General features: G+C 42.6%; 1 protein-coding gene across 7 annotated transcripts in view; it reads left to right on the top strand.

Annotated features, from left to right (window-relative positions):
* The window catches only part of SH3GL3 (SH3 domain containing GRB2 like 3, endophilin A3), a 103,339-nt gene that overhangs the window by 54,843 nt on the left and 20,748 nt on the right, over positions 1-27,748 (top strand). For 3 of the 7 annotated variants that reach the window (XM_043489729.1, XM_043489730.1, XM_043489734.1), the window contains exons 3-8: positions 773-845; positions 3,134-3,277; positions 8,692-8,825; positions 12,663-12,821; positions 19,522-19,625; positions 23,951-24,060. In XM_043489729.1, the coding sequence (XP_043345664.1) occupies positions 773-845; positions 3,134-3,277; positions 8,692-8,825; positions 12,663-12,821; positions 19,522-19,625; positions 23,951-24,060 (724 nt within the window). The remainder of the gene's footprint in view (positions 1-772; positions 846-3,133; positions 3,278-8,691; positions 8,826-12,662; positions 12,822-19,521; positions 19,626-23,950; positions 24,061-27,748) is intronic. The other 4 variants (XM_043489728.1, XM_043489731.1, XM_043489732.1 and 1 more) reach the window with 3 other exon arrangements.

Consider the following 27,748-nt stretch of genomic DNA (forward strand, 5'->3'; position numbering starts at 1 on the left):
GGGAAGCCTCTGAGGTGAACATCTTCTGACCACAGAACGGAAGAATGTGTATTTCAGTGATAACAGTCATGATGCCTCCTCTGTTGCTGGCTTACTGAAGTAGCTCCTCATGTTCTTGTTCAGTTGCTAAGTCATATCTGATTCTTTGTGACCCCATGGACTGTAGCCCGCCAGGCTCCTCTGTCCATGGGACTTCCCAGGCAGGAATACTGGAGTGGGTTGCCATTTCCTTCTCCAGGGGATCTTCCCGGACCACGGATGGAACCTGAGTCTTGAGTCTCCTGCATTGGCAGGCCAATTCTTTGCCACTGAGCTACCAGGGAAGCCCATAGTTTCTCATGTGAATCTGTATTCTGGCATCCTATATAAGTACAGAAATTCAAGTTCACCCAGCAATCATGGAAAGTTTGGCTCAGAAACATCTAGGCTTGGTTTTGAGAGACCTTCAAGTATATCCAGTAATCTAGTGGAGCATAATAACTTTTCCAAGTTTCCTAAATATTACATTAATATTCAATTTAATGCTGAAAAAGAAGTTAGTGTTCTCCACTATCATTGGGAGGAGCAATTATTGAAAGGATGCCCCAGAATCTAAAAGTTAAGAAAATGTTCCCTCTACCCAAAATGTTGAAAGGCTCATTTGAGTTAAAATCATTGTAACAGTGTTGTTATAAACACTAACTTAATGAAATGAAATTTATTCTTGTTTGTTTTTCTGTTGAATTCGTTTGTCATTTACTAATATTTTTATGTTTCTTTCTTTTTTTAAAAGAAAATAGACATTACCAATAAAGCTGTTGCAGAAATTCTTTCAAAAGCCACAGAATATCTTCAGCCAAATCCAGGTAAAGTTAGAAAATGTCTTGAAATATTCAATTGTTCATTCACAGATTCTAATAACCGAGTTTTACTGAGCAACACAGATTCTAATAACCAATATTTACTGAGCGTATGGTTGACATGATCTAGAAACAGTGTCCTCTATGTCCAAATAATGAAATTAAGTAGTTTAAAGTTGAGTGACTAAAGGTAGTTGCAGTGTTTCTTAGCTGATGACAAACAGGGCAGAGACTTCTGTGGACTACGGAGACATTATTTGGATGGAGTCTTGGTCTTAGAGCAAGACACTTCTGCATGCATGCGGGTGTGCTCTGTCATATCTGATCCTTTGCAACCCCATGAACTGTGGCCTACCAGGCTCCTCTGTCCATGGGATTTCCCAGGCAAGAATACTGGAGTGGGTTGCCACTTCCTTCTCCAGGGGATCTTCCCCACCCAAGGATTGAACATGTGTCTCCTGAATTGGCAGATGGATTCTTTGCCAGTAGTGCCACCTGGGAAGCATGAAGACACTTTTCTAAGCAAAGAGATGCTTTGGAAACCCACTAAATATTTTGTCAATACTTTCTTATTCAGTTGCTGCTTCTTTTTTTTTTTTTTTTTTAATTCTGCCATCCTATTCTAACAGTGTCAGTGACTTTGAAACTGCTTTCACTTCATGGCTCAAATGCTGATGAAGTGAATCGGATAAACCTGAGAAACATGAGCAGCTCCACTGTTACTGCAGCTTCTTGACAGGAGGTCTTTCATTCCTAGGCACTGAAGCAGGATTCCCTTGATGAAGTTTTCCTAAGTTCTAAATTATAGAGACCAACAGAGGGCGTCCAAGTTTTGAATTCTGTGGATTTCCAAATCTGCTTTTACTTTGTATGAATTTATTATTTGTATATAATTACTGTGATTCCCTCGTCTGTAGGAATCAGCACACATCCAAACATCTGAAAATCTAGGAAATAAATCTAAAAACATATATCGGATAAAATATTCTACATTTTAACAGAATCCTTGGGTGTTTTGCAGGCACATTAAAGTTTGGGAAGCACTAGCCTAGAATACATGAAAATAAATATGTAATTATTAAAATCAGAGAAAATAAAAGTTTACCCCTTTACTGCCTAAAATTATCTCAAACATCACCTCACCTGCAGAATAAAATCTCAGATCCTTAGCTTGGAGTTCAGTTCATAGTACCATTTTCCCCTAAGTATTTCCTGATTTGTTCTGGATTAATTTCTTCTTCAGTCAAAGCAGCCTCCCCTTTATCTGTTGGTTATAAACCATAAGCATTCCTTTTTTGCATCTTACACTATTTTTGAACTTTCAAGATGGGGGCATCTTTTCATCTTTATTCAGCATATTGTTATATTTTATTTTCTATGTACCACATAAGACTTTATTTGTGTAGTGACATCTTGGATTTTTTGCCTTCCAAGAACTACGTGTGAACTCCTTGAGGGCAGAGTATGTCTTAGGTGTCTCTCTTTTTTTAAATTATTATTTGACCACCTTGAGTGGCATGGGGGATCTTAGTTCCCTGATCAGGGATTGAACCCATGCCTCCTGCAGTGGAAGCACAGTCTTAACCACTGGTTCACCAGGGCGTCCCTGTCTTAGGTCTCTCTGAGGTCCTAGTAGTTAGCATGGGGTGTCGCACAGAGCTGGGATTAGTCAACCCTCATGGCCTAGGTCAGAGAAAGGATCTAGTGGCCACCCACCATTTTCCTTGGGTTCAGAAGTAGAGCTGCACCCAAGGGAGCATCAACCCAGACTCCTGTTCACCATGGGAGTGTCCGTCTCCTACTGGTTCTGCTTCCTAAATAGGAGTGTGCCATGCAGTGCCCTTGTACCATGACATTGAAGATCATCAGTCTGGATGCACTCTTGGGGGTGGGGGTGCGTGTTAACCACCAATTGGTTTGAAACACCCACCTCAGACATTCTATTCTTAGTTTGCAGCCGGTCCCTAGGAAAATATGTCTTCTCCAGTGTCAGCGTCTTGACTCAATGAATTAGCTGTGGATAGGGTAATGATAGCCTCGCTTACTATAATATTATTTGAGAGTCAACACTGTGTGCCCTAATTTCTTTTTTTCCATCATGGCCCTTAGCACTTATCCTAGTTAGTAATCTAGGAAACCATGTGAGAAACTGGGTCACACAGGGCCCTTCCTGTCTCAGGTCTCTGACATTGAGTCTAGGGCGACCTTGATTTCGCAGCCGCATTTGTTAAATGCTGTGTACCTGTCACTCTGCCGTTCCACTTTAAGGAATTACAAATGATAATGTTTTTAAGCATACAGAGCTAAGCTAGGAATGCTGAACACTGTGTCGAAGATCCGAGGCCAGGTGAAAACCACTGGGTACCCGCAGACGGAGGGCCTGCTGGGTGACTGCATGCTGAAATACGGCAAGGAGCTCGGGGAAGGCTCCACTTTTGGTGAGTATTACCACATCACTGGGGAGAGCTGAGCACACAGCCTTCGTTGAGTTTTGGTAATGCACAAAACCTTCATTTTAACAACCCTTATTAATTTTTCCTATTATCAAGAAATGCATGTTCAGGGCTTCCCTGGCAGTCCAGTGGTTAAGACTCCACACTTCCAATGCAGGGGCACAGTTCTATCCCTGGTCAGGGAACTAAGATCCTGTATGCCACATGACATGGTCAAAAATTAAATTAATTAAAATTAAAAAAATAATACATGTTCATCTTAGGACATTTAGAAAACATAGGCAAGTAAAATAAAAGAAGATGCCAGCATCACCTATAGTTACCTCCCCACTGATGGGCCCAGTTATACTCTTTGTTGTTTGTTCTTTATATTAATACCTTTGGTTTATTCTTGTATTTATTCATATACAGTTTTTAAAATTTTAAAGTGGGGTTATAGCAGTGGCCACAGGACTGGAAAAGGTCAGTTTTCATTCTAGTCCCAAACAAAGGCAAGGCCAAAGAATGCTCACACTACCACACAGTTGCACTCATCTCACATGCTAGTAAAGTAATGCTGAAAATTCTCCAAGCCAGGCTTTAGCAGTACATGAACCATGAACTTCCAGATGTTCAAGCTGGTTTTAGAAAAGGCAGAGGAACCAGAGATCAAATTGCCAACATCCGCTGGATCATCAAAAAAGCAAGAGAGTTCCAGAAAAACATCTATTTCTGCTTTTTGACTATGCCAAAGCCTTTGACTATGTGGATCACAATAAACTGTGGAAAATTCTGAAAGAGATTGGAATACAGACCAGCTGACCTGCCTCTTGAGAAACCTATATGCAGCTCAGGAAGCAACAGTTAGAACTGGACATGGAACAACAGACTGGTTCCAAATAGGAAAAGGAGTACATCAAGGCTGTATATTGTCACCCTGCTTATTTAATTTATATGCAGAGTACATCATGAGAAATGCTGGGCTGGAAGAAGCACAAGCTGGAATCAAGATTGCCGGGAGAAATATCAATAACCTCAGATATGCAGATGACACCACCCTTATGGCAGAAAGTGAAGAGGAACTAAAGAGCCTCTTGATGAAAGTGAAAGAGGAGAGTGAAAAAGTTGGCTTAAAGCTCAACATTCAGAAAACTAAGATCATGGCATCTGGTCCCATCACTTCATGGGAAATAGATGGGGGGACAGTGGAAACAGTGTCAGACTTTATTTTGGGGGGCTCCAAAATCACTGCAGATGGTGACTGCAGCCATGAAATTAAAAGATGCTTACTCCTTGGAAGGAAAGTTATGACCAACCTAGATAGCATTTGCCAACAAAGGTTTGTCTAGTCAAGGCTATGGTTTTTTCAGTGGTCATATATGGATATGAGAGTTGGATTGTGAAGAAAGCTGAGCACTGAAGAATCGATGCTTTTGAACTGTGGTGTTGGAGAAGACTCTTGAGAGTCCCTTGGACTGCAAGGAGATCCAATCAGTCCGTCCTAAGGGAGATCAGTCCTGGGTGTTCATTGGAAGGACTGATGCTGAAGCTGAAACTCCAGTACTTTGGCCACCTCATGCGAAGAGTTGACTCATTGGAAAAGACACTGATGCTGGGAGGGATTGGGGGCAGGAGGAGAAGGGGATGACAGAGGATGAGATGGCTGGATGGCATCACCAACTCGATGGACATGAGTTTGAGTAAATGCCGAGAGTTGGTGATAGACAGGGAAGCCTGGCGTGCTGCGATTCATGGGGTTGCAAAGAGTCAGACACGACTGAGTGACTGAACTAAACTGATAGTATGTATACCCTAATTCCCTTTTGTAATCTGCTTATTCCCACTGACTATAAACATGGTCCATGTTATTAAACAATTTTCCACATTACTTTCCACTGTGTTTTTTTTTTTTTTGAGGATAATTGCTTTACAATGTTATGTTAGTTTCTGTTGTACAACAGCGTGATTCAGCCATATGTGTACATGTATCCCCGCCCTGCCCTCCTCCCGCCCACCCCCATCCCACCCCTCTGGGTCATCACAGAGCACCAGGTCATCACAGAGCACCAGGTCATCACAGAGCACATATAGCATCCTGTGCTATATGGCAGCTTCACACCAGCTATCAGTTTTACATGTGATAACATGTCTGTGTCAATGCTACTGTCCCAATTCACCCTACTCTCCCCTCCTCACCATACATGTCCACATGTCCATTCTCTATGTCTGCATCTCTATTCCTGCCGTGTAGGAATGGTTCATCTGGACCATTTTTCTAGATTCCACATATATGCCTTAATATATGACATTTGTTTTTCTTTTTCTGACTTACTTTACACTGTATGACAGACTCTTAGCTCATCCACATCCCTGAAAATGACTCAGTTTCATTCCTTTTCATGGCTGAGTAATATTCCACACAGTCCTTTTTTTTAAAAGACTGCATAATGTTCCATATATCGATAGTTTGTTCAATTAATTCCATTTACTGGATATTTAGATTTTTTTAATGTGAAAAAAATTTGCGCAGCATTTATGATAGCCACTTTCCTAGATAAAGCTTTGGAAATATCCAAGATTATGTTCTTAGATGAAATTCCTAGTAATTAAGTTGCTGAGTCAAGAGTATGCTTAGTTTTCAGGTTTTTGAAGCATAATTTCAAATGACCCTCCAGAAGGGTTATACCATATTGACACTCCTGCCAGAAGGGTATGAGAATGTTTCCCAGCACAGTTATACTAACTCTGAGAGTTATCCTTTTAGTTTCCTTTTAAATAACTGATAATCTGATTTCTAGCAAATAGAACTGGTATCTGGGCACTGTTTTAACTTCATGTTTTGGATTATGTGTGAGGCTGGTTTTTTAGTCATGTTTGTCATCATCTTTGTGAGTTTTATATTTGTGTCTTTTGCTTATTTTTACATTAAGGTGTTCACTTTTTTTTTCTTACTATTCTGTGAACTTTTTCTTTTCTGTAAATATTTATTTGGCTGCACTGGCTCTTAGTTTCAGCATGTAGGATCTTCATCTTCGTTGTGGCATGTGGAATCTTTAGATGTGGCTTGTGAGATCTAGTTTTCCTGACCGGGGACCAAACCCTGGGCCCCCTGCACTGGGGGTGCAGAGTCTTAGCCAGTACACCACCAGGGAAGTCCCTATGAGCTTTTTTCAGTGGTCAGAATATTTACTCTTTGTCTGTCACTATATTGGATGAAGTTTTGCCCCAGGTATGCATATACCTTCTGCTGTTGTAGATAGAGATCATTTTACTGGAAAGAGATTTTTGCTTTTTATTTAGTGGGGTTCATTGATCTTCCCTTGTGGTTTATGGCTTTGGTATCATGTTTAGAAAAACATTTCCACCCCTCCCCCTCCACTAGTAAACTGCAAATGTTTATTTATACTTCATTTTCATACATATGTTTTCTTTCCTTACCCTTAAATTTCCAAGCTCTTGAGTTTAATGGGCAAATACTGTGCAGTAGGGTTTTAATTTTGTGTTCTCACAAATACACAGCTAGTTGCCCTAATATTTTATTGAAAAGTTCAACCTTTCTCAGCTACAGCTTTTCTGTTATAAAATTTCATATATAATATTTTAAATTTGTTTCTGATCTTTCTCTTCTGTTTTCTGGATCTGTACTCTGCTTTGATCAAGTACCATGTTGTTTTAAATATCATCATTTAAAAATATGTTTAACTAAAATTTCCCCTAGATATTATAAAAATTTCACAGACATACTCACCTATTTTATTTTTCCAGATGAGATTTAGAGTCCTTTTAAGTTCCCTCTACTAAAACAAAAAACTATTAATTTTATTTTATTTTTTGCCACGTTGTGTAGCTTGCAGGATCCCCAACCAGGGATTGAACCTGGGGCCCATGGTAGTAAAGGCACCACGTCCTAACTACTGGACCGCTAGGGAATGCCACAAAAAAAGCATATTAAATTTGATTGAGATTACTTTCAATTGATAAATTAAATTGTGGGTGAATTGAATTGTTAAGTCTTCCCGGAGAATTTGGCATGTTTGCTCCTCTTGTAGTGGTAACAAGGCAAGATATGGCAATTGAGAATTCAGATATTAGGCCATAGTAATTCATTTAGGAAACTGGGGGGAAAGGCTTTTGAAAACTTGAAAAAAAAAAACCCTCAAATGTTAAAACATTAATTAGTCTCAGAGGGTATCAGTGTCCTTTGGAGCAGTATAATGTGAATTTTATTTTATTTCCTGGGTGATTGGGACCAAGATGGCCTATTCCTTGTTCTGAAGGCTGACCAGTGAAGGGAACAGGAGAGGCCGCCAGGCAGGCCCTGACATCCGTGGACAGTCCTGCAGTGCATCTGGTCAGGTGACAGGGCAGGGGCTTCGATGCAAAGATAGTTTGGTCAGCTTGATCACTACAGCCCTCCTTGTGCTCAGCTACCAGAGTGTGTGCATGCATGCTCAGCCGCTTCAGTCACATCTGACTCTGTGCGACCCTATAGACTGCAGCCCGCCAGGCTCCTCTGTCCATGGGATTTCCCAGACAAGAATATTGGAGTGGGCTGCCATTTCCTCCTCCAGGGGATCTTCCCCACCCAGGGATCAAACCTGAGTCTCCTGCATCTCCTTCATTGCCAGGAAGATTCTTTACCACGAGCCACCTAGAACCACCGCCTCCCCCTCCACCCCCTGAATGCCTACTTGCGTACTATTGCAGGTTAGCTGGCGCCACATATCAGGGTTCAATCCAGCTAAAGCTGCCTGTGGCTGCTCCGGCCCGGTGTGACTGGCCTGCACCTCACTGCAGGAGAAGGTCCTGCCCATCCTGCTCGTGTGACACTGCCAGGCTTTCTCTGATCAGAAAGGGTCGGGAGCCTTAGAACCATCTCAAGAATACAAGGAGTATTCAATACAAGGCCTCAAGAAGACCTAGAAGCCAGAAGCTGAGATGAGGATTTGTTCACTTATTTCTGTTGTCATCTTTATTGGTTAATACTTAGCCCCCATGAATGAATTCATTTGAAAATGAATTCATATGAAACACATACTGTTTCATTGTTTACAAAGAGGGATTTTGTTCTAGTTTCTAAGGAACCTTTGGTGCCAGTTCACAAAACCACCAGTTTAAAATCAAGGAGCTTTAACCCCCTCTAGTGGCGGATACGGCAAGTGCCTCAGTCTGTCGGAGCTTTGGTTTTAATCCTCTGCAGTGGAAAGTGCAGAAGCAGTGAGGAAAATGTGTAAAACAGAAAGACTTTCTTGTTTTAACATTTTCTTTTCTCTGGGTCAAGATTCAGAGGTCCCAGACTGAGGACCTTGTTTCACATCATTGATCATCACAAACTTTGGGGAAGGAGTTAAATAAATATCATTGTTTACTTAGATTTAAGTCTGCTAAAGAACCTTTTTTGTTTGTATTCTCTGTTGAAGGCAGTGCATTGATAGAAGTTGGTGAATCCATGAAGCTAATGGCTGAGGTGAAAGACTCTCTTGATATTAATGTAAAGCAAACTTTTATTGATCCACTTCAGTTACTACAAGACAAAGATTTAAAAGAGATTGGGGTAAGTTTTCTAGGCTATAAATCTGCCTGTTGCTACTTAATATGATGTTTATACTGTTTAAAGTCATTAGAACATTTCCATAGCGACTCAGTGAAAGCATCATTTTACTGTGGGTGGTAAAATAATAACTCAGTTATGGTAACCTGGCTTACCAGGAAAGAGTCCAGGACGGCTAGACCTTTATTCTGTGTCTTATTGAAGCCAGCTAGAAGCCAAGCTCAAGATACCTATTTCTACAGTCGTTTTTCACATAACAAAATGATTCCAGAACTTTGTACTGGTTTTTTGATCATCAAAATCATGCAGTACTAGTTGCATCTTTTTTTTAAAATACCACCATCTATTACTTATTTATTGTTTTAATTTTTATGTTAAATTAGTGGATAATTACAATATTGTGATGGTTTCTTCCATCCATCAGCATGAAGCGGCCATAGGTATACACATGTCCCCTCCCTCTTGAACCTCCATCCCACCTCCCTCCCCATCCCACCCCTCTAGGTTATCACAAAGCACTCGCTGACTTTGGGTTTCCTATGTCATATAGCAAATTCCCACTGCTTATCTGTTTTACATATGGTAATGTATGTGTTTCAGTGTTACTCTCTCAAATCTTTTTTATTTTAGTTTTAAAACATGTTTTATTTTATACTGAAGTATAGCCAATGTTGTGATAGTTTCAAGTAGACAGCAAAGGGACTCCACCATACATATGCATGTATTCGTTCTCCCCCAAACTCCCCTCCCATCCAGGCCGCGTCTTTCGATTCATTGCACTAGTGATCATTATTTTCCATTACTTCTCATGGAAATCAGTATCTAGGAATCAGCATTTTGTGTTTAGTGTTAGTGTGAGTCTCTTAGTCATGTCTGACTCTTTGCGACCCCATGGACTGTAATCCTCCAGGCTCCTCTGTCCATGTGATTCTCTAGGCAAGAATACTGGGGTGGGTTGCCATTCCCTTCTCCAGAAGATCTTCCCAACCCAGGGACTGAACCCGAGTCTTCTACACTGCAGGCAGATTCTTTACAGTCTGAGCCACCAGGGAAGCCCAATTTTGTGTTTGGAAAATGTTAAAAATGGCCCTCCAGAGCATATCTAGGAGCTTTCAGGGACCCACAAATAATCACACACCACTTACTTGATGGTGTTTGGCAGATGCGCAAAAGCAGCCTTGAGACTTCCACCCCACCAGGGACTTCTACTGAGGGACAGCCTGCACTGAGACCTTTGGGCATCCTCTTGAGAAGCTGCCCAGAAGACCCAATTCCTGGGGCCTTGAGGAGTGATCTGAGTGCAGCCGGGGACCAGCTTGGAAGTCATCTGAACTTTGGGGAGATCCCCCTTTTTCTTTTTCAGGCCCAGTGATTCTCCTGGTGTGGTCCCAGGGCGAGCAATAGCATCATCTCATGTTAGAAATGCAGATTCCTGGGCTGTATCCCAGAGCTTCCCAGGGGAGAGTCCTGGGTGCCCAGGTAGATGTTTAGAATTCACACTGAAACCAAGGGCTATAGAGGGGAACTCGGGGAGGTTGAACGAAAAATGAAAGCCTCCATTCAGGAACTCCCAGAACATTCCGCTACCCCATGCCCAGCACCTCGCTCAGCGCCTTACTCCCACTGTCCTCCTTTTTCTCTTCCATATCAGGGAAACTGGTGTCTATTCTGCTCCCTTAGGCCAGTAACTGGGCCCCAGAGTCCTCCATCCTCACCTCCTCAGGGCCTTTGCCATATCCTTCATCTTCTCTCCAGAACCTCCCTTCTTCCCCTTTCTCTCTATTGACTTCTTCTGGTTAATGTTTAAACACATCAGCACAGCAGCCCTTGACTCCCAGCCTTACATCTCGGCCCCTGCAGTCCACTCTCCACATCGCAGCCAGAGTGGTCTTCCTAAGGGACAAGCCCCCCCAGCAGCTGTCCACTGGGAGTAAAGATCCAGCACCTTAGTCCCTAGTTCCCTCCTTCTCTCTATTGATTGACTGATTGGGATTGACAACTCGCCCCTTCCCACTTGAACTCTTTGCCCAGCCTCACTGAATTATGTACAGTCCCCGTGGCACTGGGCTCTCTCTAGTCTCTGTTGTTCCCCTTTTCCCCCATTCTCCCGGCTGAGCCGTCTCACCTCACGGGTCTCAGTTCAGATGTCCTGTCTTTGGGAAGCTCTTGTTCTCTGCCGGACTTAATCAGGTGCTCCTTGTGCTGTGAGTGTCAACGGCTTCTCTGTTTCTGTTGTTTGGGAGAAAGAGCTTTGGAGTAAGGAGTCAGGTTTTGTTCACTTTTGTAGTCATGGTGACTAGCACAGCCTTTGTGCTCACAGATTATTATTGAACAGATGATTCTAGAGAAGAGGTATTATGAGCTGCAGGGATACCAAGGTATCTTTCCCAAATGCAGAACCTTTAAACCAAATACCTTCTTTGTGGAAATACATAATATGCCGTTTCTTCTTGTGCTGTTGTCCTTGAAGAAAGACAGGAACTCACCGGATGACATTGCTCTTCCACTTGACCTGATTCAGTAGGGTGGCTGGATATGAATATGGATCCTAAATAAAAAGTGGGATAAATGTTCAAAATACACATAGCCTTAAATGTTTTTCCCTATGCAAAAATAATTTTTTAGTGGTACCTCTTGTTACTCAGCTCTGGTTTGATGGAGAAACTGTATACATTTAAACCTAAATACTATAGATAATCAAGACTTGTGTCCAATATTCAGTAGGCTTTTCATAGTCTCAACTATGCTTTATGTTTCTTGGACCTCCTGACTGGAAAACCCATTCATTTAACATATGCCTGACATACCTATAAAAGGTCTTGTGGATTCAAAGAACTTTTACAGACATTTCATCACCCATAAGTAGCCAGGTTAAGCCTGGTTGTCCCCGTTTACAAGCATAGTTGTGGAGGCATGGAGGGGTTTAGAGACTTGCCCAGAGTCACGGAACGTGTAAGAGAGATGGTTCTGGCTTTTTGTCTCATATTTTTTTCACCCAGCCATTGTGGAAGTTAGAACCAGTGCTTCCCACTAGAAAGAATAGTCAAGCTACCCACGTGCTTCAGTGGGAGAGTCTGTTTTGACTTCCACTTTCAATATCAGATATCTGTTTTCCAGGGGTTATAATCGTAAACTCCCTTGACCTGTATAGTGATCCCTTCTATAATATTTCTGACATGAGATCCCTCAGCTTAGACACAGACTGTAATGGGGAACTTATTACCACAGGAGGCACTGTGTTCCCTGAATGGACACCTCTAATATTAGTAATTGTTTTTCTTTCTTAAAGACATCATACTTTCCTTCCTCTGTGTATATTGCATTCATCAATAGCATTTATTCAGCTTATTTTGTAATTATTTGGGAAATTTATGGAAGATCCCTACGTATTCAAGAGGATACTAGAAATTTGTGTTTTATAATCTACTTCTTAGTGAAGAGTTGCCAAAAGAAACATACATTTTTGGGAGTATAGTTAATTTGGTTGGAAATTGCCTGGAAATTAATGGAGCTCAATTGAAGGGTTCTATAGAGAACCTTGGAAAATTAATCTAAAAACTGATTCTGCATCTTTATGTTCCATATAGACACTCATTCAGTTTATCTTCCATCCATCCATCCGTCTACCCATTCAATCATTCCACAAATATTCCTTGTTGACCGGCAGTGAAAAGAGCTGCTAATAGATGCTGAGTGCACGCAAAAGAAGTATAACGTGGGGTCCTGCCCCCTAGAATTTATGCTGAGAAAAAGCAATGACTATTTTCATAGAAATGCCAACAATTTGTTTGTGTTGTGTTTGAGTGTAACAGTTCTTTGAAGTACTCCTTTGTCTCTTAGCACCACCTGAAAAAGCTGGAAGGCCGCCGCCTGGATTACGATTATAAAAAGAAGCGAGTAGGTAAGATACCCGATGAAGAAGTCAGACAAGCAGTAGAAAAATTTGAAGAGTCAAAGGAGTTGGCTGAAAGAAGCATGTTTAATTTTTTAGAAAATGATGTAAGTATTTACACCAAACAGGAGGCTTTAATGTGAATGAAAACATTGACTGTATGACGAGGGTCCGCATGTTGAGGAACTCGGGATCCTTAGTTGTTACAAATTTCTGGAATTTTCCGTAACCATTATCTCCTGCCTCAGAAATAGCTTCAGACATCCAGCAAGTCCTGACTCAAATCTCAGATCTGGAGAGGGTCCTGTTTATCCTGGGATTACCTCAGAGATGTGCTCAGGTCGGCCCTGGGGAGGCGGGATTGTCTTGGGTGAAATGCGCGGTAGACCTGCCGTTATGATATTTGAGGCCATACTATTGGTGGTTTTGCAGGTGAGTGGAAAGCCCAAGAATATGGTAATTTGTGGTCTTGCTAAAACTGAAATGTGCTCTGTGAGGCAGATGTTTGAGGAGGAGCAGCTTTCTTGGCTCATGGGAAGCCTCACTCATCATCCAACTCTCCGATGCCTTTGCTTGTCACAGTGAACCTTCAGGATATAAAAGCATGGCCAGCTGTACCCTTGTAGTACCTGTGAACTTGGGGATTGTGAAGGTCTTGACACAGATCCCTCAGAAATGCTAACATTCTCTTGTACCGTGATTCTTGCCACTGGCTCTTATTTTATTTGTACAAGTAAAGTTAGATTTTGTGTGCATGCTCAGTTGCTCGGTCATTTCCAGCTCTTTGCCGCCCCATGGACTGTAGCCCACCAGGCTCCTCCATCCATGGGATTTCCCAGGCAAGAATACTGGAGTGGGTGGCCATTCCCTTTTCCAAGGGATCTTCCTGACCCAAGATCAAACCTGCGTCTCCTGTGTCTCCTGCATTGCAGGCAAATACTTTTCCACCTGGTAAGACCAGGTAGAAATGGAACTAAACAGGATGGTAACCCCCAAGTGGACACCATGAAGGTTGAAAGCCACTCTTCTCTGCCTTGGCAATGAGAGGTCATTTGGCATTTTTCAAGAACGCTTGGCCACCAGCCTCCCTCTGGAGTTCCTGCCCTAAGCCTGGCCTTGGTGAGGCCATGAGCCACCTCAGCCCAGCATTACTTTGGACCTATTTGTTGAACTTTCCAACCTGTTGGAACAAGTCAGAGGATTTATATATCTGCAAAACTATGTTCTACTTACAATAATTTATTAAGAGGTACACTGAGGTCTTGCATCTTTTGAGTCAAGTCAAGCCAAGTGTCCTGAGCACCTTTTATCTGCCATGGTGATGTCAAGGAAAGATTATGTTTAATGTTGACAAGACATTAATCCTGGAGGAAACAATTTGAAGTTCCCGTGTCCATTAGACCCCAGTGCCGAGAAGCACATTCTATTATGTTTCTCCTTTTAAATATTTTATCAGATTTTTTCTTTTTTACACTTTATGAAAAATGAAAAGCGATATAACAGTTTTCCCTTGTTGTTTGCTTTCCCTTAAAAATACAAATTTCCTTGAAATTATCCCCAAGCCATAGGCCATTTGCTTTAGTTTTGTCTTTGGTTGCCATATTGATTCAAAAATGAAGTATTTAGACAGTGTTTTGAGAGGCATCAGATGCATGTATTCTTTATTGGACTGCAGTAAAGACTGCCCTTCCAGCCCTGTGCCCTATAAAGATGGATTTAAACTCTGTGGCAAACGTGCTATCTAACCCATGTGCTTTGTCGTGACCTTCATTCATGATCTGTGATAAGCTATTGCAAAGTACTCCATTAGGGAGGCCTGAATCAGTTTCTTTACCCTTGGTGGTTGACCCAAGAGAGCTCAGCTTTCCTTCTAGTATAAATCAAAATCAGAAATAATCCCTTCCTTATAAAAGCTCAGTCATTTGTCCATTTGTTGACAGGGACAGTATTCTGCTTGTCTCAAATGAGTTAACCCCTTCCCATGCTACCCTGGGAGAAGGCTAGTTTGTAACTCACAGAGGCATGAATTTCAGGGTTCCCCCTAAAGTTTCCTTTAGCGGGTAAAGGTGGGGTGGTTTCATTCAGCTCTGAGGATCATGGTCTGCTCCCTCATTTTAGGACCTGGGTCCACATCTCCATGGAAATCGACCATTGAGATGGGAAGAGATCAGAATAAGGAAAGGGTGAAGGCCTTTGCAGGCTTCCTTGGTACTAGATTCCTTCTCTTTCTCTCCCCACCTTTCCTTGTGCTGTTTTTAGCCACAGTGGTCCTTACCCATCTGTGCTGTGGTTGCTGATTCTCGAGATAATGACAGTGCTAAGGAGACGGATGGTGGTGGTGATGATGACAGTGACGAGAGCTACCATTTACGAAGTGACTCATGAGGGGGAGGCTGCTCTTAACTTTGCCCCTCCCAGGTTTACAGTCGAGAAGACTCACAAGTTATTGTGGAAGCTCCGGAAGACTGCCTTCATCCTCTTCTTGTGGCAACCGCAGACCCAGAAAGGGACAGCCTTGTCTTTTTCCATGACAGTGTCTGGCCATATCCAGGTGGTCTGGCAGTCTTGTTGAGGAGGAAAGGTCTGGAAAATGTTCTCCAGTTCCCTTTGATTCTCTGGTCAACGGGACTTTGGTAGGGGTTTCCAGGTGAGGTTGCTTATCTGTCTTCTCCATCTACATTCTCCCCACTGAGAGGCAGGGGGGGAGGCATACAAGGAGGACAAACCAGCCCCCTGCCTGGAGGACAGGACTGTCTGGAAAATCATGTGGGCAGCTTGGGCCTGTGTCCACGTGGGACTCCAGCTACCTCCCCTAGGCCTGGTCTAGACTGAAGAGCCACCCTCGCAGAGTGGGTGGGCCGAGCAGAAAAGTCGCTTCACAAACCCACTCTCTTCAAGAAAACAGACCTCCCGGGCCAAGACCCTCTGGCCTTTCCAGTGCAGGATCCATTCGCCCTGATCTCATCAATCAAACAGACCTCCTCCTCCTCTGGTGTGGAAAGAAGGAAGGGGTGGTGAGAAGGACCTGAGTGGTTCACACCAACACTCCTAAGGGAAAGTGGCATCTGCTTTCCTGCCTATTTGGGGCAGAGTTGGGAATTCGAGAATCAGAGAAGAGTCCCCTTTGGCCGCCCACTGTTGTCCCTGGGGGACTTGTCAGTAAGAGTGGGACTGGGGACCTTGAGCATTACTTCACCTCAGGCTGGGGGCTGAGTAGCTTCCTTATTCTCCATGCAGGTGCAAGCAGGAGGTGTTTGGGGCCCCAAGCTTTCCCAGGAGCCCAGAGGGGCAGGTCTAGGATGATTCCTTCGCTGGGTCAGGCTGGGACTGCCTGTGCCCTCAGAGGCACCAAGAGCAGTGCCCCCTAGGAGAGGGGCCCTTGTACCCCCGGCAGTGAGCTCTGAGGTGGGGGTACAGGGTATTCAGAAGTTGGTTCCCAGTCTCTACTGCCATTTTTTTTTTCAATTATTTTTATGCATTTGGCTGCGCCGGGTCTTAGTTATGGTGCTCAGAATGTTTAGTGGAGGCATGTGGACTCTTAGTTGTGGCACGTGGGATCTAGTTCCCCGACCAGGGATGGAAGGAACCCAGGCCCCCTGCATTGGGAGTGGGGAGTCTTAGCCACTGGACCACCAGGGAGGTCCCCCCACTGCCATTTTCTTGGGAATGCTGAATCACCCTGAGACCTGTTAACATGCTCCTCTTCAGTCTTTGCAGAGAGGTTTATTCCTCATGACTTGACATAATGGAATGTAGGTCTTTGACTTTGGCAAGAGCCAGAAATACCACACAGAAGATGCCATTTCCCCAGCTCCACGAAGGCAGGCATCTGCAGTATTCTCTCTGCTCTCTTGATACAAACGCCCAGCCTGGGAACCCTCCCTCTGTCCATGGGCTCCCAGGACAAGTGAACTGACTAGATTCCAGATTCCTGGGTGCTTTTCATTGATCTAGAGTGGAGTTTCCCAAAATTTATTCCACAGGATGCAGTTTGTGTTTTGTCAATAATGTCTCCACAGTCAAATAAATTTGGGAAACCCTGGGTTAACCAAAACTAAACAGGTTTTCTTTATCGGAAGGCTTTTCAGACTCATTATATGAATATATGAAAAATTAATCTCTAAGACAGTCCTAAGAGAGAATACACAAGGCAGTTTCTCAAAGTTATTTGATCATAGAACTCTTCCACACCATTATTATTACTATTGAATGAATGAATATGTGCTAAGTTGTGTCCGACTTTTTGCAACCCTTTGGACTGTAGCCTGCCAGACTCCTCTATCCATGGGATTTTCCAGGCAAGAATACTGGAGTGGGTTGCCATTTCCTCCTCCAGGGGATCTTCCTGACTCAGGAATCTAACCTGAGTCACTTGAGTCTCCTGTGTCTCCTGTATGGCAGGTGGTTTCTTTACCTGCTAAGCCGTCAGGGAATTTATAACTGTTATTTTATTGACATATCAAGGGACTTGTGATATATGGAAGAAGACATCTAGGAAGTATTGCACTAATAGAAAGAAAGCACATCCAACAAATAGTGAAAGACCTGTTATATGGTTTTGGTTTTGCTTCTGCTTAGTCACATGCCCCTAGAAAGTGACTTTGGGGACTTCCCTGGTAGTCCAGTGGTTAAGACAACCTTCCAATGCAGATGGTGCAGGTTCAATCCCTGGTCAGGGAACTAGGATCCTACATGCCTTGTGGCTACAAAAAAAAAAAAATCATAAAACAGAAACAATATTTAACAAATTCAATTAAGATTTTAAACATGGTTCACATTAAAAAAAGTACACTCTCTTAAAAAAAAAAGTTGGGCTTCTCTGGTGGCTCAATGGTAAAAAATCCACCTGTCAATGCAGGAGACATGGGTTCAACCCCTGATCCGTGAAGATCTCACATGTCATGGAGCAACTGAGCCCATGCTCCACAACAAGAGAAATCACCACAATGAGAAGGCTATGCACCGCGGCTAGAGAGTAGCCCTTACTTGCCACAACTAGAGAAGAGCCTGTGCAGCAATGAAGACCCAGCACAGCCAAAAGTAAATAAATAAAATTATTTTAAAAATATGTATGTATGTATATAAATAAACCTTACTAAAGACAGAGGAGTGTGGTGCAGTTGTTAACCAGCCACAGCTCCTGCACTGTGAGGAATCTGAAGCAGATTCTGCTGTGATCCTGTTAGACCACGGTGCTGGACTTATTTAAATCAAAGAGGTGAAACTTAAATCCTTAGAATTTTGCAGGGGCCAGGCTGTCTTTGTTTTGTTTATTGGGTTTTTGGAAATTTCAGGCTTAGGCTTGTTGCTTTTCCAGCCACAGAGTGTGGTTATGTAAATGTGATATGATGGGATTTCATTGTGCAGACGCAGATCATAGAATGACCCAAGCGGAAGTCCATGTAGATCTTACGTGAACAGTGAGCCTGTGTTTAAAATGACGTGCGTGGGCAAGGAGAATTAAAGTGTAGACAGATAAAGCACAGTCAGTAATAGAAAATGAAAATAGCTTGGGTCTTTGAAGGCAAAGGAGCCCATGATTGGTTTTGCAGGGTGAATGTGTAGGAGGGACTAAGAAGGCAGACTTTCCCCTAAGTTACTGAGAAATGAAGTAAGGAGATGAGGTATACACTTTGGGGAAGTTTAGGAAAGAGGGGGATTGATTTTGGTTTGTGCTTTGTCTGGTTCTGGAGTTCATGGCATTCACTCTTGGAACCCCTTCCCTCCCCATCACCTCCACCCAGTAGTCCCTCCTCTGAGGCTTGTGGAAATGAGCTCCATTCATCCCTCCTTTCTGTTACAGCCCCCCAGACATATAGGGAAGCTGGGGGCAGAGCTCTGATACCCCACTGGAGACGTCTCTTCCTCAAATTTTGCATCCCCAGGTCTTTGGGGCTCTCTATATAACATAACTTTTTGATTTTATTTTTTTTTCATCCACTGTAATTTGGTCTCAAATTTCATGAATGTCTTGGTTCATGGGAAAAGAGATGCCAGAGTCTTCCTAGTTCATTCCTTTGGGTTGTTTATGTCAGGGAAATTATTTTGTGCTGTTGGCAATAAATACATACAGGGGGCTGGCATATCTTTGCCCTGGGGCATGACCTGCTCCCTGGCTTCTTTTCTTATCTGAAAACAGCTTGTGTGCTGCTCAGTTGCTTGTCGTGTCTGACTCTTTGCGACCCCATGGACTGTAGCCCACCAGACTCCTCTGTCCATGGGGATTCTCCAGGCAAGAATACTGGAGTGGGTTGCCATTTCCTCCTCCAGAGGATCTTCCTGACCCAGGCAGGGATCGAACCTGCATCTCCTGCATTGACAAGCAGATTCTTTACCACTGCGCCACCTGGGAAGCCTGAAAACAGCTTAATTTACTTACTTTCTTGATGTGACTTAGCTCAAAAGTGCCCGTGGAGATTCTTCACTAAGGAAGCAAATTCATTTACTAAATGTTGGCTTGAGTTGTCATTGGAAAAGTTTTATCTCCTTTTTCAGATCCATGAGCTTTATAGCATACACATCTCCCGAGAATATCATCTAATTGGAAAAACAGACTTTTTTTAATTGAGTTAAAGCAGCTTCATAATCAAAAGATTTGAACATGTTTCTCCAGCATATCTAGCTCTCTACCATGACCTGTGTGATTATTACTTTGCAATGAAATGAAACGAAATTGACCATAGCCGCGGCAGACAGGGTTGGTGGTGGTGGTGGGGTAGGGGTCTTCCCTGAAAGGCCAGTCTCTCCTCTATCTGAACAAGACCCAGGCGCTGGCCTCCACGGAGTCATTTTCCACTTGTGCCGCAGGTAGAACAAGTCAGCCAGCTGGCTGTGTTTGTCGAGGCCGCTTTAGATTATCACAGACAGTCCACAGAGATTCTGCAGGAGCTGCAGAGCAAGCTACAGATGAGGTAAGTGCCTCCCCATTGACTGCCAGACAAGGGCTGCAGAGTTGAAGTCAGTAGAAATCCATCTCTCTCTCTCTTTCTCTCCAGTTCCCCCTTCCCACTGCCCCTTTCTGTTTTGAATTTTCTTCCACTGGCTTTCATGGTTGGGTGTGGATTGTGCTGAGATAATAATCGTATGACTTTGTCCAATAGGACAGAACCTGGAAAGGAGGTCTGGCAGCTTTTCTCCTTTCTCGTTTTGCTCAAGTCCCTTATTCCATGACCTGTGTTTAGGGCAACCCAGGTTGCACATTTGCCTTGGGGTTCAGCCCTTTCAGAGCGGTCCTGTCTTCATTGCTGGCATGATGAGAGTTTAGCTGAAGGTAGGATGGCATAGGGCCACTCCCCAGCATCTAGGGATGTGGGGAGGAGTGAGATGGTCTTCAGACAGTGTGTATTATTAATAGTTCCAGGTGTATAGCAAAGTCAATCAGTTATACATGTACATACATCCCTGGGTTGTGAAGATCCCCTGGAGAAGGGAATGGCTACCCACTCCAGTATTCTTGCCTGGAGAATCCCATGGACAGAGGAGTCTGGCGGGCTACAGTCCATGGGGTTGCAAAGGGTTGGGTACAACTGAGCTGCTAACACTCTCACTCGTTTTTCAGATTATTTTCTTGCATGGGCCATTACAGAGTACTGAGTAGTGTTCCCTGGGCTACACAGTAGGTTCTTGTGTGTGTGCTCAGTCACTCGGTCATATCTGACTCTTTGTGACCCCATGGAATGTAGCCTGCCAGGCTCCTCTGTCCATGGGATTTTCTCAGCAAGAATACTGGAGTTGGTTGCCATTTCCTACTCCAAGGGATCTTCCTGACCTAGGGGTCAGACTGCATCTGCTGCATTGGCAGGCGGATTCTTTACCACTGACCCTCTGGGGAAGCCCACCAGTTAGTATGTAATTATCTCGAACGAGATGTATTTTTACTTCCCCAGCACAAATATCAGGGCATGTTTACAATATTGACTGATGCTGAAAGAGCCAAAAATGCCCCCGAGTGGTCAAAGAAAGATTGCTGTGTTCCTTATGACTTTACTGATGAGCCTATTGTCTACTTTTCTGAAAATCAGTGATACAGGTGTCATGCATGGTAACCCTATTAATTGAAATACTGGGTTGAAATACTACCTTATTTTTTGACCAAATTTGAGAACAGATAATTGTTTTATATAGGATTATCATAATGAGTAAATTTGGAGGGGTTTTGGCTTAAATCAATGCAGTAATTATAGAAGGGAAGACACAAGGTGTATCCAGTCTCTGAATCATCCACTTTTGAAGGCAGGTGGTTCATCTGCTCACATGTGTGTCTTTTCATAATTCTATCTTTATAAGAGGAAAAAGAGAAGGAAGTGAACATTGTTGAGTACCCAATTCATCCCTGGTACTTGCTAGGTGCCTCAGAGACTTTATGAGAGAAAATACTTTACAAATACAGACATACCTTGGAGATACTGAGAATTTGGTTCCAGACTATCACAATACAGTGGATATTGCAGTAAAGTGAGTCACATGATTCTAGTGCATATAAAAGTTCTGTTTATGCTAAACTGTAGTCTTTTAAGTGTGAAATAGCATTATGTCTAAGAGAAAAAAACAACCCACTATGTATTGGGTTGGCCAAAATGTTTGTTTTGGGATTTTTCTGTAACACCTTATGGAAAAAAACTCAAATGAATGTTTTGGCTAACCCAATATATACTCTAATTTAAAAATATTTATTGTTAAAAATGCTAACCATCACCTGAGCCTTCAGCAAGTCCTAATCTTTTTGCTGGTGAAGCATCTTGCCTTAATGCTGATGGCTGTTCACTAATCAGGGTGGTTGTTGCTGAAGGTTGGGGTGGCTGTGACAGTTTCATAAAGTAAGACAATGAAGTTTGCAGCATCGGTTGACTCTGCCTTTTACAAATGAGTTCTCTGTAGCAGGTAGTGCTGTTGGATAGCATTTTACCCACAGTAGAACCTCTTTCACCATTGAAGTCAACCCTCTCAAACTCTGCTACTGCTTTATCAACTAAGTCATGTCATATTCTAAATCTCTATTGCCATTCCAACAATCTTCACAGCATCTTCACCAGGAATAGATTCCATCTCAGGAAGCCACTTTCTTTTCTCATCTATAGGAAACATCTCCTCATCCATTCAAGTTTTATCAGAGGATTGCAGCAATTCAGTCACATCTTCAGGCTCCACTTCTAGTTCTCTTACTCTTTCCACCACATCTGCAGTGACTTCCTTCACTGAAGTCTTGAACCCCCCCCAAAGTCATCCATGAGCTACATCCAGACCCCTACAACTCTTCCCCATAGCAGCTATAAGGCTGTTTGGCTTTCTTATCACTTGGGTGTTAACTGGAGAAGCACTTTTCATTTCCTTCAAAAATTTTTCCTTTGCATCCACAACTTGGCTGTGTGGTACAAGAAGCCTAGGTTTTGACTTCTCCTGGCTTTTAATGTGCCTTCCTTACTAAGCGTAATTATTTCTAGCTTTTGATTTAAAGTGAGTGATATGAGACTTTCACTTGAAGACTTAGAGGCCATTACAGGGTTATGAATTGGCCTAATTTCAATATTGTTGTGTCTCAGGGAATAGGGAGGCCCAAGGAGAAGGAGAGAGAGAGGGAAACAGCTGGAGGTGGTAGGTAGAACAGTCAGAACACACATTTATCAATTAAGCTTGCCAGCTCACATGCCACAGTTTCTGGAGCTCATATTAACTACAACAGTAAACATCAAAGATCTCTGATCACAGATCACCACAACAGATAGGATAACTAAGAAAAAGTTTGAAATATTTGGGGAACTATCAGATGGGATACAGAGATGAGAAGTGAGAAAATGCTCTTGGAAAAATGGCACCTAGAGACTTGCTGTACAAAGAGTAGCCACAAACCTTCAGTTGTTCTTTTTTTTTTTTTTTAAAGCATATTTCTGCAAAGTGCAGTAAAATAAGGTATGTCTCAGTTCAGTTCAGTTGCTCAGTTGTGTCCGACTCTTTGCGACCCCATGAATTGCAGCATGCCAGGCTTCCCTGTCCATCACCAACTCCTGAAGTTTATCCAAACTCACGTCCATTGAGTCAGTGATGCCATCCAGCCATCTCATCCTCTGTCATCCCCTTCTCCTCCTGCCCTCAATCTTTCCCAGCATCAGGGTCTTTTCCAATGAGTCAACTCTTCGCATGAGGTGGCCAAAGTATTGGAGTTTCAGCTTCAGCATCCGTCCTTCCAATGAACACCCAGGACTGATCTCCTTTAGGATAGACTGGTTGGATCTCCTTGCAGTCCAAGGGACTCTCAAGAGTCTTTTCCAACACCACAGTTCAAAGCATCAATTCTTCCAGTGCTCAGCTTTCTTCATCAGTACAACTCCACATCCTAAAGGACTATGAAAAACCATAGCTTGACTAGATGGACCTTGTTGACAAAGTAATGTCTCTGCTTTTTAATATGCTATCTAGGTTGGTCATAACTTTCCTTCCAAGGAGTAAGCGTCTTTTAATTTCATGGCTGCAATCACCATCTGCAGTGATTTTGGAGCCCAAAAAATAAAGTCTGACCACTGTTCCACTGTTTCCCCATCTATTTCCCATGAAGTGATGGGACCAGATGCCATGATCTTAGTTTTCTGAATGTTGAGCTTTAAGCCAACTTTTTCACTCTCCTCTTTCACTTTCATCAGAGGCTTTTTTAGTTCCTCTTCACTCTGCTATAAGGGTGATGTCATCTGCATATCTGAGTTTATTCATATTTCTCAAGCAATCTTGTTCCAGCTGTGCTTCTTCCAGCCCAGCGTTTCTCATGATGTATTCTGCATATAAGTTAAATAAGCAGGGTGACAATATACAGCCTTGATGTACTCCTTTTCCTATTTGGAACCAGTCTGTTGTTCCATGTCCAGTTCTAACTGTTGCTTCCTGACCTGCATACAGGTTTCTCAAGAGGCAGGTCAGGTGGTCTGGTATGCCCATCTCTTTCAGAATTTTCTGCAGTTTATTGTGATCCACATAGTCAAAGGCTTTGGCATAGTCAATAAAGCAGAAATAGATGTTTTTCTGGAACTCTCTTGCTTTTTCGATGCCTGCATATAGCCAAAAAACTACATTTGGGATATCAGAGCCATCACTTTGGGCTACTCAAGGGTCACTGTGTAAAAATCACCCCCTTCATGACCATCACCTTAGGACCTAAATGTGTAGGTCCACAAGGCAGAACAAATGTAGGTTTGGAGGCTTTGAATTTTTCATCAGATGTCTGACTGATCTTAAAATGTGTATATCACAGGATATCAGCTGCATCCAATGTCCCCAAGCGAGAATACAAGCCACGGCCCATAAAAAGGAGTCCCAGCGAGCTCAATGGGGTGTCCACCGCCTCCTCGGCAAAGACAACAGGTGAGCTGACCGTTCTGTGGGTACCGCATGCCCTTCTGCAAGGCTGTGCTGAAAGTGCTTGCTCACTGCTCATTGCTGTATTTTGTGTGGTTACACTGAGATTCTGAATTTCTCTCTTAGGTTATTTGGTGAATTCCCTTTACCCCTTAGTAATGCACCCTTTCCTGCTTTCTTGTATTGAGTACTTATATCAAGGACAAATTCCACCACATTCAGTTCAGTTCAGTTGCTCAGTAGTGTCCGACTCCATGAACTGCAGCACGCCAGGCCTCCCTGTCCATCACCAACTCCCGGAGTCTAACCAAACTCATGTCCATTGAGTCGGTGATGCCATCCAGTCATCTCATCCTCTATCGACCCCCTCTCCTCCTGCCCTCAATCTTTCCCAGCATCAGGGTCTTTTCCAATGAGTCAACTCTTCGCATGAGGTGGCCAAAGTATTGGAGTTTCAGCTTCAGCATCCGTCCTTCCAATGAACACCCAGGACAGATCTCCTTTAGGATGGACTGGTTGGATCTCCTTGCAGTCCAAGGGACTCTCAAGAGTCTTCTCCAACACCACAGTTCAAAAGCATCAATTCTTTGGCACTCAGCTTTCTTTATAGTCCAGTTCTCACATCAATACATGACCATTGGAAAAACCATAGCTTAGACTAGACAGAACTTTGTCGTCAGAGTAATGTCTCTGCTTTTTAATATGCTGTCTAGTTTGGTCATAGCTTTTCTTACAAGGAGAGAGCATCTGTTAATTTCATGGCTGCAGTCACTGCTGGAACCAGTCTGTTGTTCCATGTCCGGTTCTAACTGTTGCTTCTTGACCTGCACAGATGTCTCAGGAAGCAGGTAAGGTGGTCTGGTATTCCCATCTCTTTCAGAATTTTCCACAGTTGTTGTGATCCACAGAGTCAAAGGCTTTGGCTTAGTAAATAAAGCAGAAATAGATGTCTTTCTGGAACTCTATGCTTTTTTGATCATCCAGCGGATGTTGGCAATTTGATCTCTGGTTCCTCTGCCTTTTCTAAAACCAGCTTGAACATCTGGAATTTCATGGTTCATGTATTGCTGAAGCCTGGCTTGGAGAATTTTGAGCATTACTTTAGTAGCGTGTGAGATGAGTGCAATTGTGGGGTAGTTTGAGCATTCTTTGTCATTACCTTTCTTTGGGACTGCAATGAAAACTGACCTTTTCCAGTCCTGTGGCCACTGCAAATTTGGAGTTTTCCAAATTTGCTGGCATATTGAGTGCAGCACTTTCACAGTGTCATCTTTCAGGATTTGAAATAGCTCAACTGGAATTCCATTACCTCCACTAGCTTTGTTTGTAGTGATGCTTCCTAAGGCCCACTTGACTTCACGTTCCAGGATGTCTGGCCCTAGGTGAGTGTTCACACCATCGTGATTATCTGGGTCGTGAAGTTCTTTTTTGTACAATTCTTCTGTGTATTCTTGCCACCTCTTCCTAATGTCTTCTACTTCTGTTAGGTTCATACCATTTCTGTCCTTTATTGAGTCCATCTTTGCATGAAATGATCCCTTGGTGTATCTAATTTTCTTGAAGAGGTCTCTAGCCTTTCCCATTCTGTTGTTTTCCTCTATTTCTTTGCATTTCTTTGCTGAGGAAGGCTTTCTTTTCTCTCCTTGCTATTCTTTGGAACTCTGCATTCAGATGGGACTATCTTTCCTTTTCTCCTTTGCTTTTCACTTCTCTTCTGTTCACAGGTATTTGTAAGGCCTTCTCAGACAGCCATTTTGCTTTTTTGCATTTCTTTTTCTTGGGGATGATCTTGATCCCTGTCTCCTGTACAATGTCATGAACCTCTGTCCATAGTTCATCAGGCATTCTGTCTATCAGATCTATACCTACCACCTTCTCGTGTGTCAAACCTTGGCCGTAGAAACATCATGCTGCATTATCCTCTATATTTAAATTTTTAACTCTTGTAAAATATTTCCCTAATTTAAAAAAAATTTGAATCAGCATTGGCTGAGCACCTGCTATGTAGTAGGCACCGCCATAAGTGTTGCATCATTATTTTTTAATTAGACAAATGGCACAAATATATGCCTAAAGAAAATGGTTGAACTGAGAAAAGTAGCATTCAAGTGGTGTAAGTCATACTTTAGTTTCTTGTGATCACCCACTATACCCCAGGCCCCTTCCTAGATGTTGCCAGTGTTAAACATTTTGTATGAACACTGTCATATCTATTTATGTGCATAGATATACTGTATACTTACTGCTTTAGACCCTTCACTGTTTTCAAATACAAGATCTTGTACTAGAGGTATTGTGCTATGCTTAGCTTTTGTAAATGTACCATTGTTTCTTGGAGTTATTCCCACATCATGCATATGGATCTGCCCCACTATTTTTTTTTTAAAAATTTTATTGCAGTATAGTCTATTTAAAATGTGTTAGTTTCAGATGTACAGCAAAGTGAATCAGTTATACATATGCATGTATTCACTCTTTTTTTAGATTCTTTTCCCATATAGGTCATTACAGATTGTTGAGTAGAATTCCCTGTGCTATACAATAGGTCCTTATTAGTTATCTATTTTATATACAGTAGCGTGTATATGTCAATGCCAATCTCCCAGTTGAACCCTCCTCCCCCTTCCTCCCTGGTAACCACAAGTTTGTTTTCTATATCTGTGATTCTATTTCTATTTTGTAAATAAGTTCATTTCTACCATATTTCTAGAATCCACATATAAGTGATCTTACGTATATCACTTATGTATATATATGTCTGACTTTGTCTTTGTCTGACTTACTTCACTGAGTATGACAATCTAGGTCCATCCATGTTGCTGCAGATGCCATTATTTTGTTCTTTTTATGGCTGAGTGATATTCCATTGTATATGTGTTATCCTATTATTTTTTAATGGCTTCATAGTTTTCCATTATATATAGCATTTCCCGTATTAATAGACATTAAGGTTGCTTCCAGTTATTTTCTAAAAGGAATGTCCTTTATCTGACTCTACATGCTGATGGGCAAGTCCTTCTTGGAAATGAAATTGCTGAGTTAGAGTGAATGCATTTAAGAGACCTTCGATACTGCCAAATTACCTGCTAAAACAGGTACACTACTATTAATATAGCAATACCTGCTTCTCCTTGCCTGTGTCATTAGGCTTCAGTTTGTGCCAAGTACTAATGGATAAAAAACAATTCTTTGCTCTGTGTGCAACATCTCATTTGAGATTCCATGTCAGTTTGCCTGTGGTGCTGTGTCTGTTACTGCTGCCCACTTCCCGTGGTTTTGGGGGATTACAAATGCTTTGCTGAGTGAGGTGCAGTGGTTTCTAGATTTCTGGCTGGCTGCCTCCCTCACGGCACCGTTTCAGGTCCCTGCACTCAGTACTCCTTCCTGGAGGCAGACGCCTGGTCTCCCAGGTCCTTGGTACAAGGCCAGGGTGGGAGGAGTCATCGGGCTGCTCTTCTCCCAGAATGCCAACTAGTCCTCCAGCTCCCAAAACTACTTACTCTGAGTTTGGGGCACCCTCTTTTGTTGCATCTCTCTTTGGGGACCATTTTGAGCTTCATTTTCTCCAGCTGCTTGATTTCCATCTATCAGATATTCCGTATAGTTCTCATAATTTATGGTCCTTCTTGTTTTCCAACATTGTTTGGAATTAAAGACACACCTATTTTATTTTTTAATTTTTAAAATTGATTTT

This window comes from Cervus canadensis, chromosome 17 (assembly GCF_019320065.1).
Source record: "Cervus canadensis isolate Bull #8, Minnesota chromosome 17, ASM1932006v1, whole genome shotgun sequence".
Taxonomy (NCBI): Eukaryota; Metazoa; Chordata; class Mammalia; order Artiodactyla; family Cervidae; genus Cervus; species Cervus canadensis.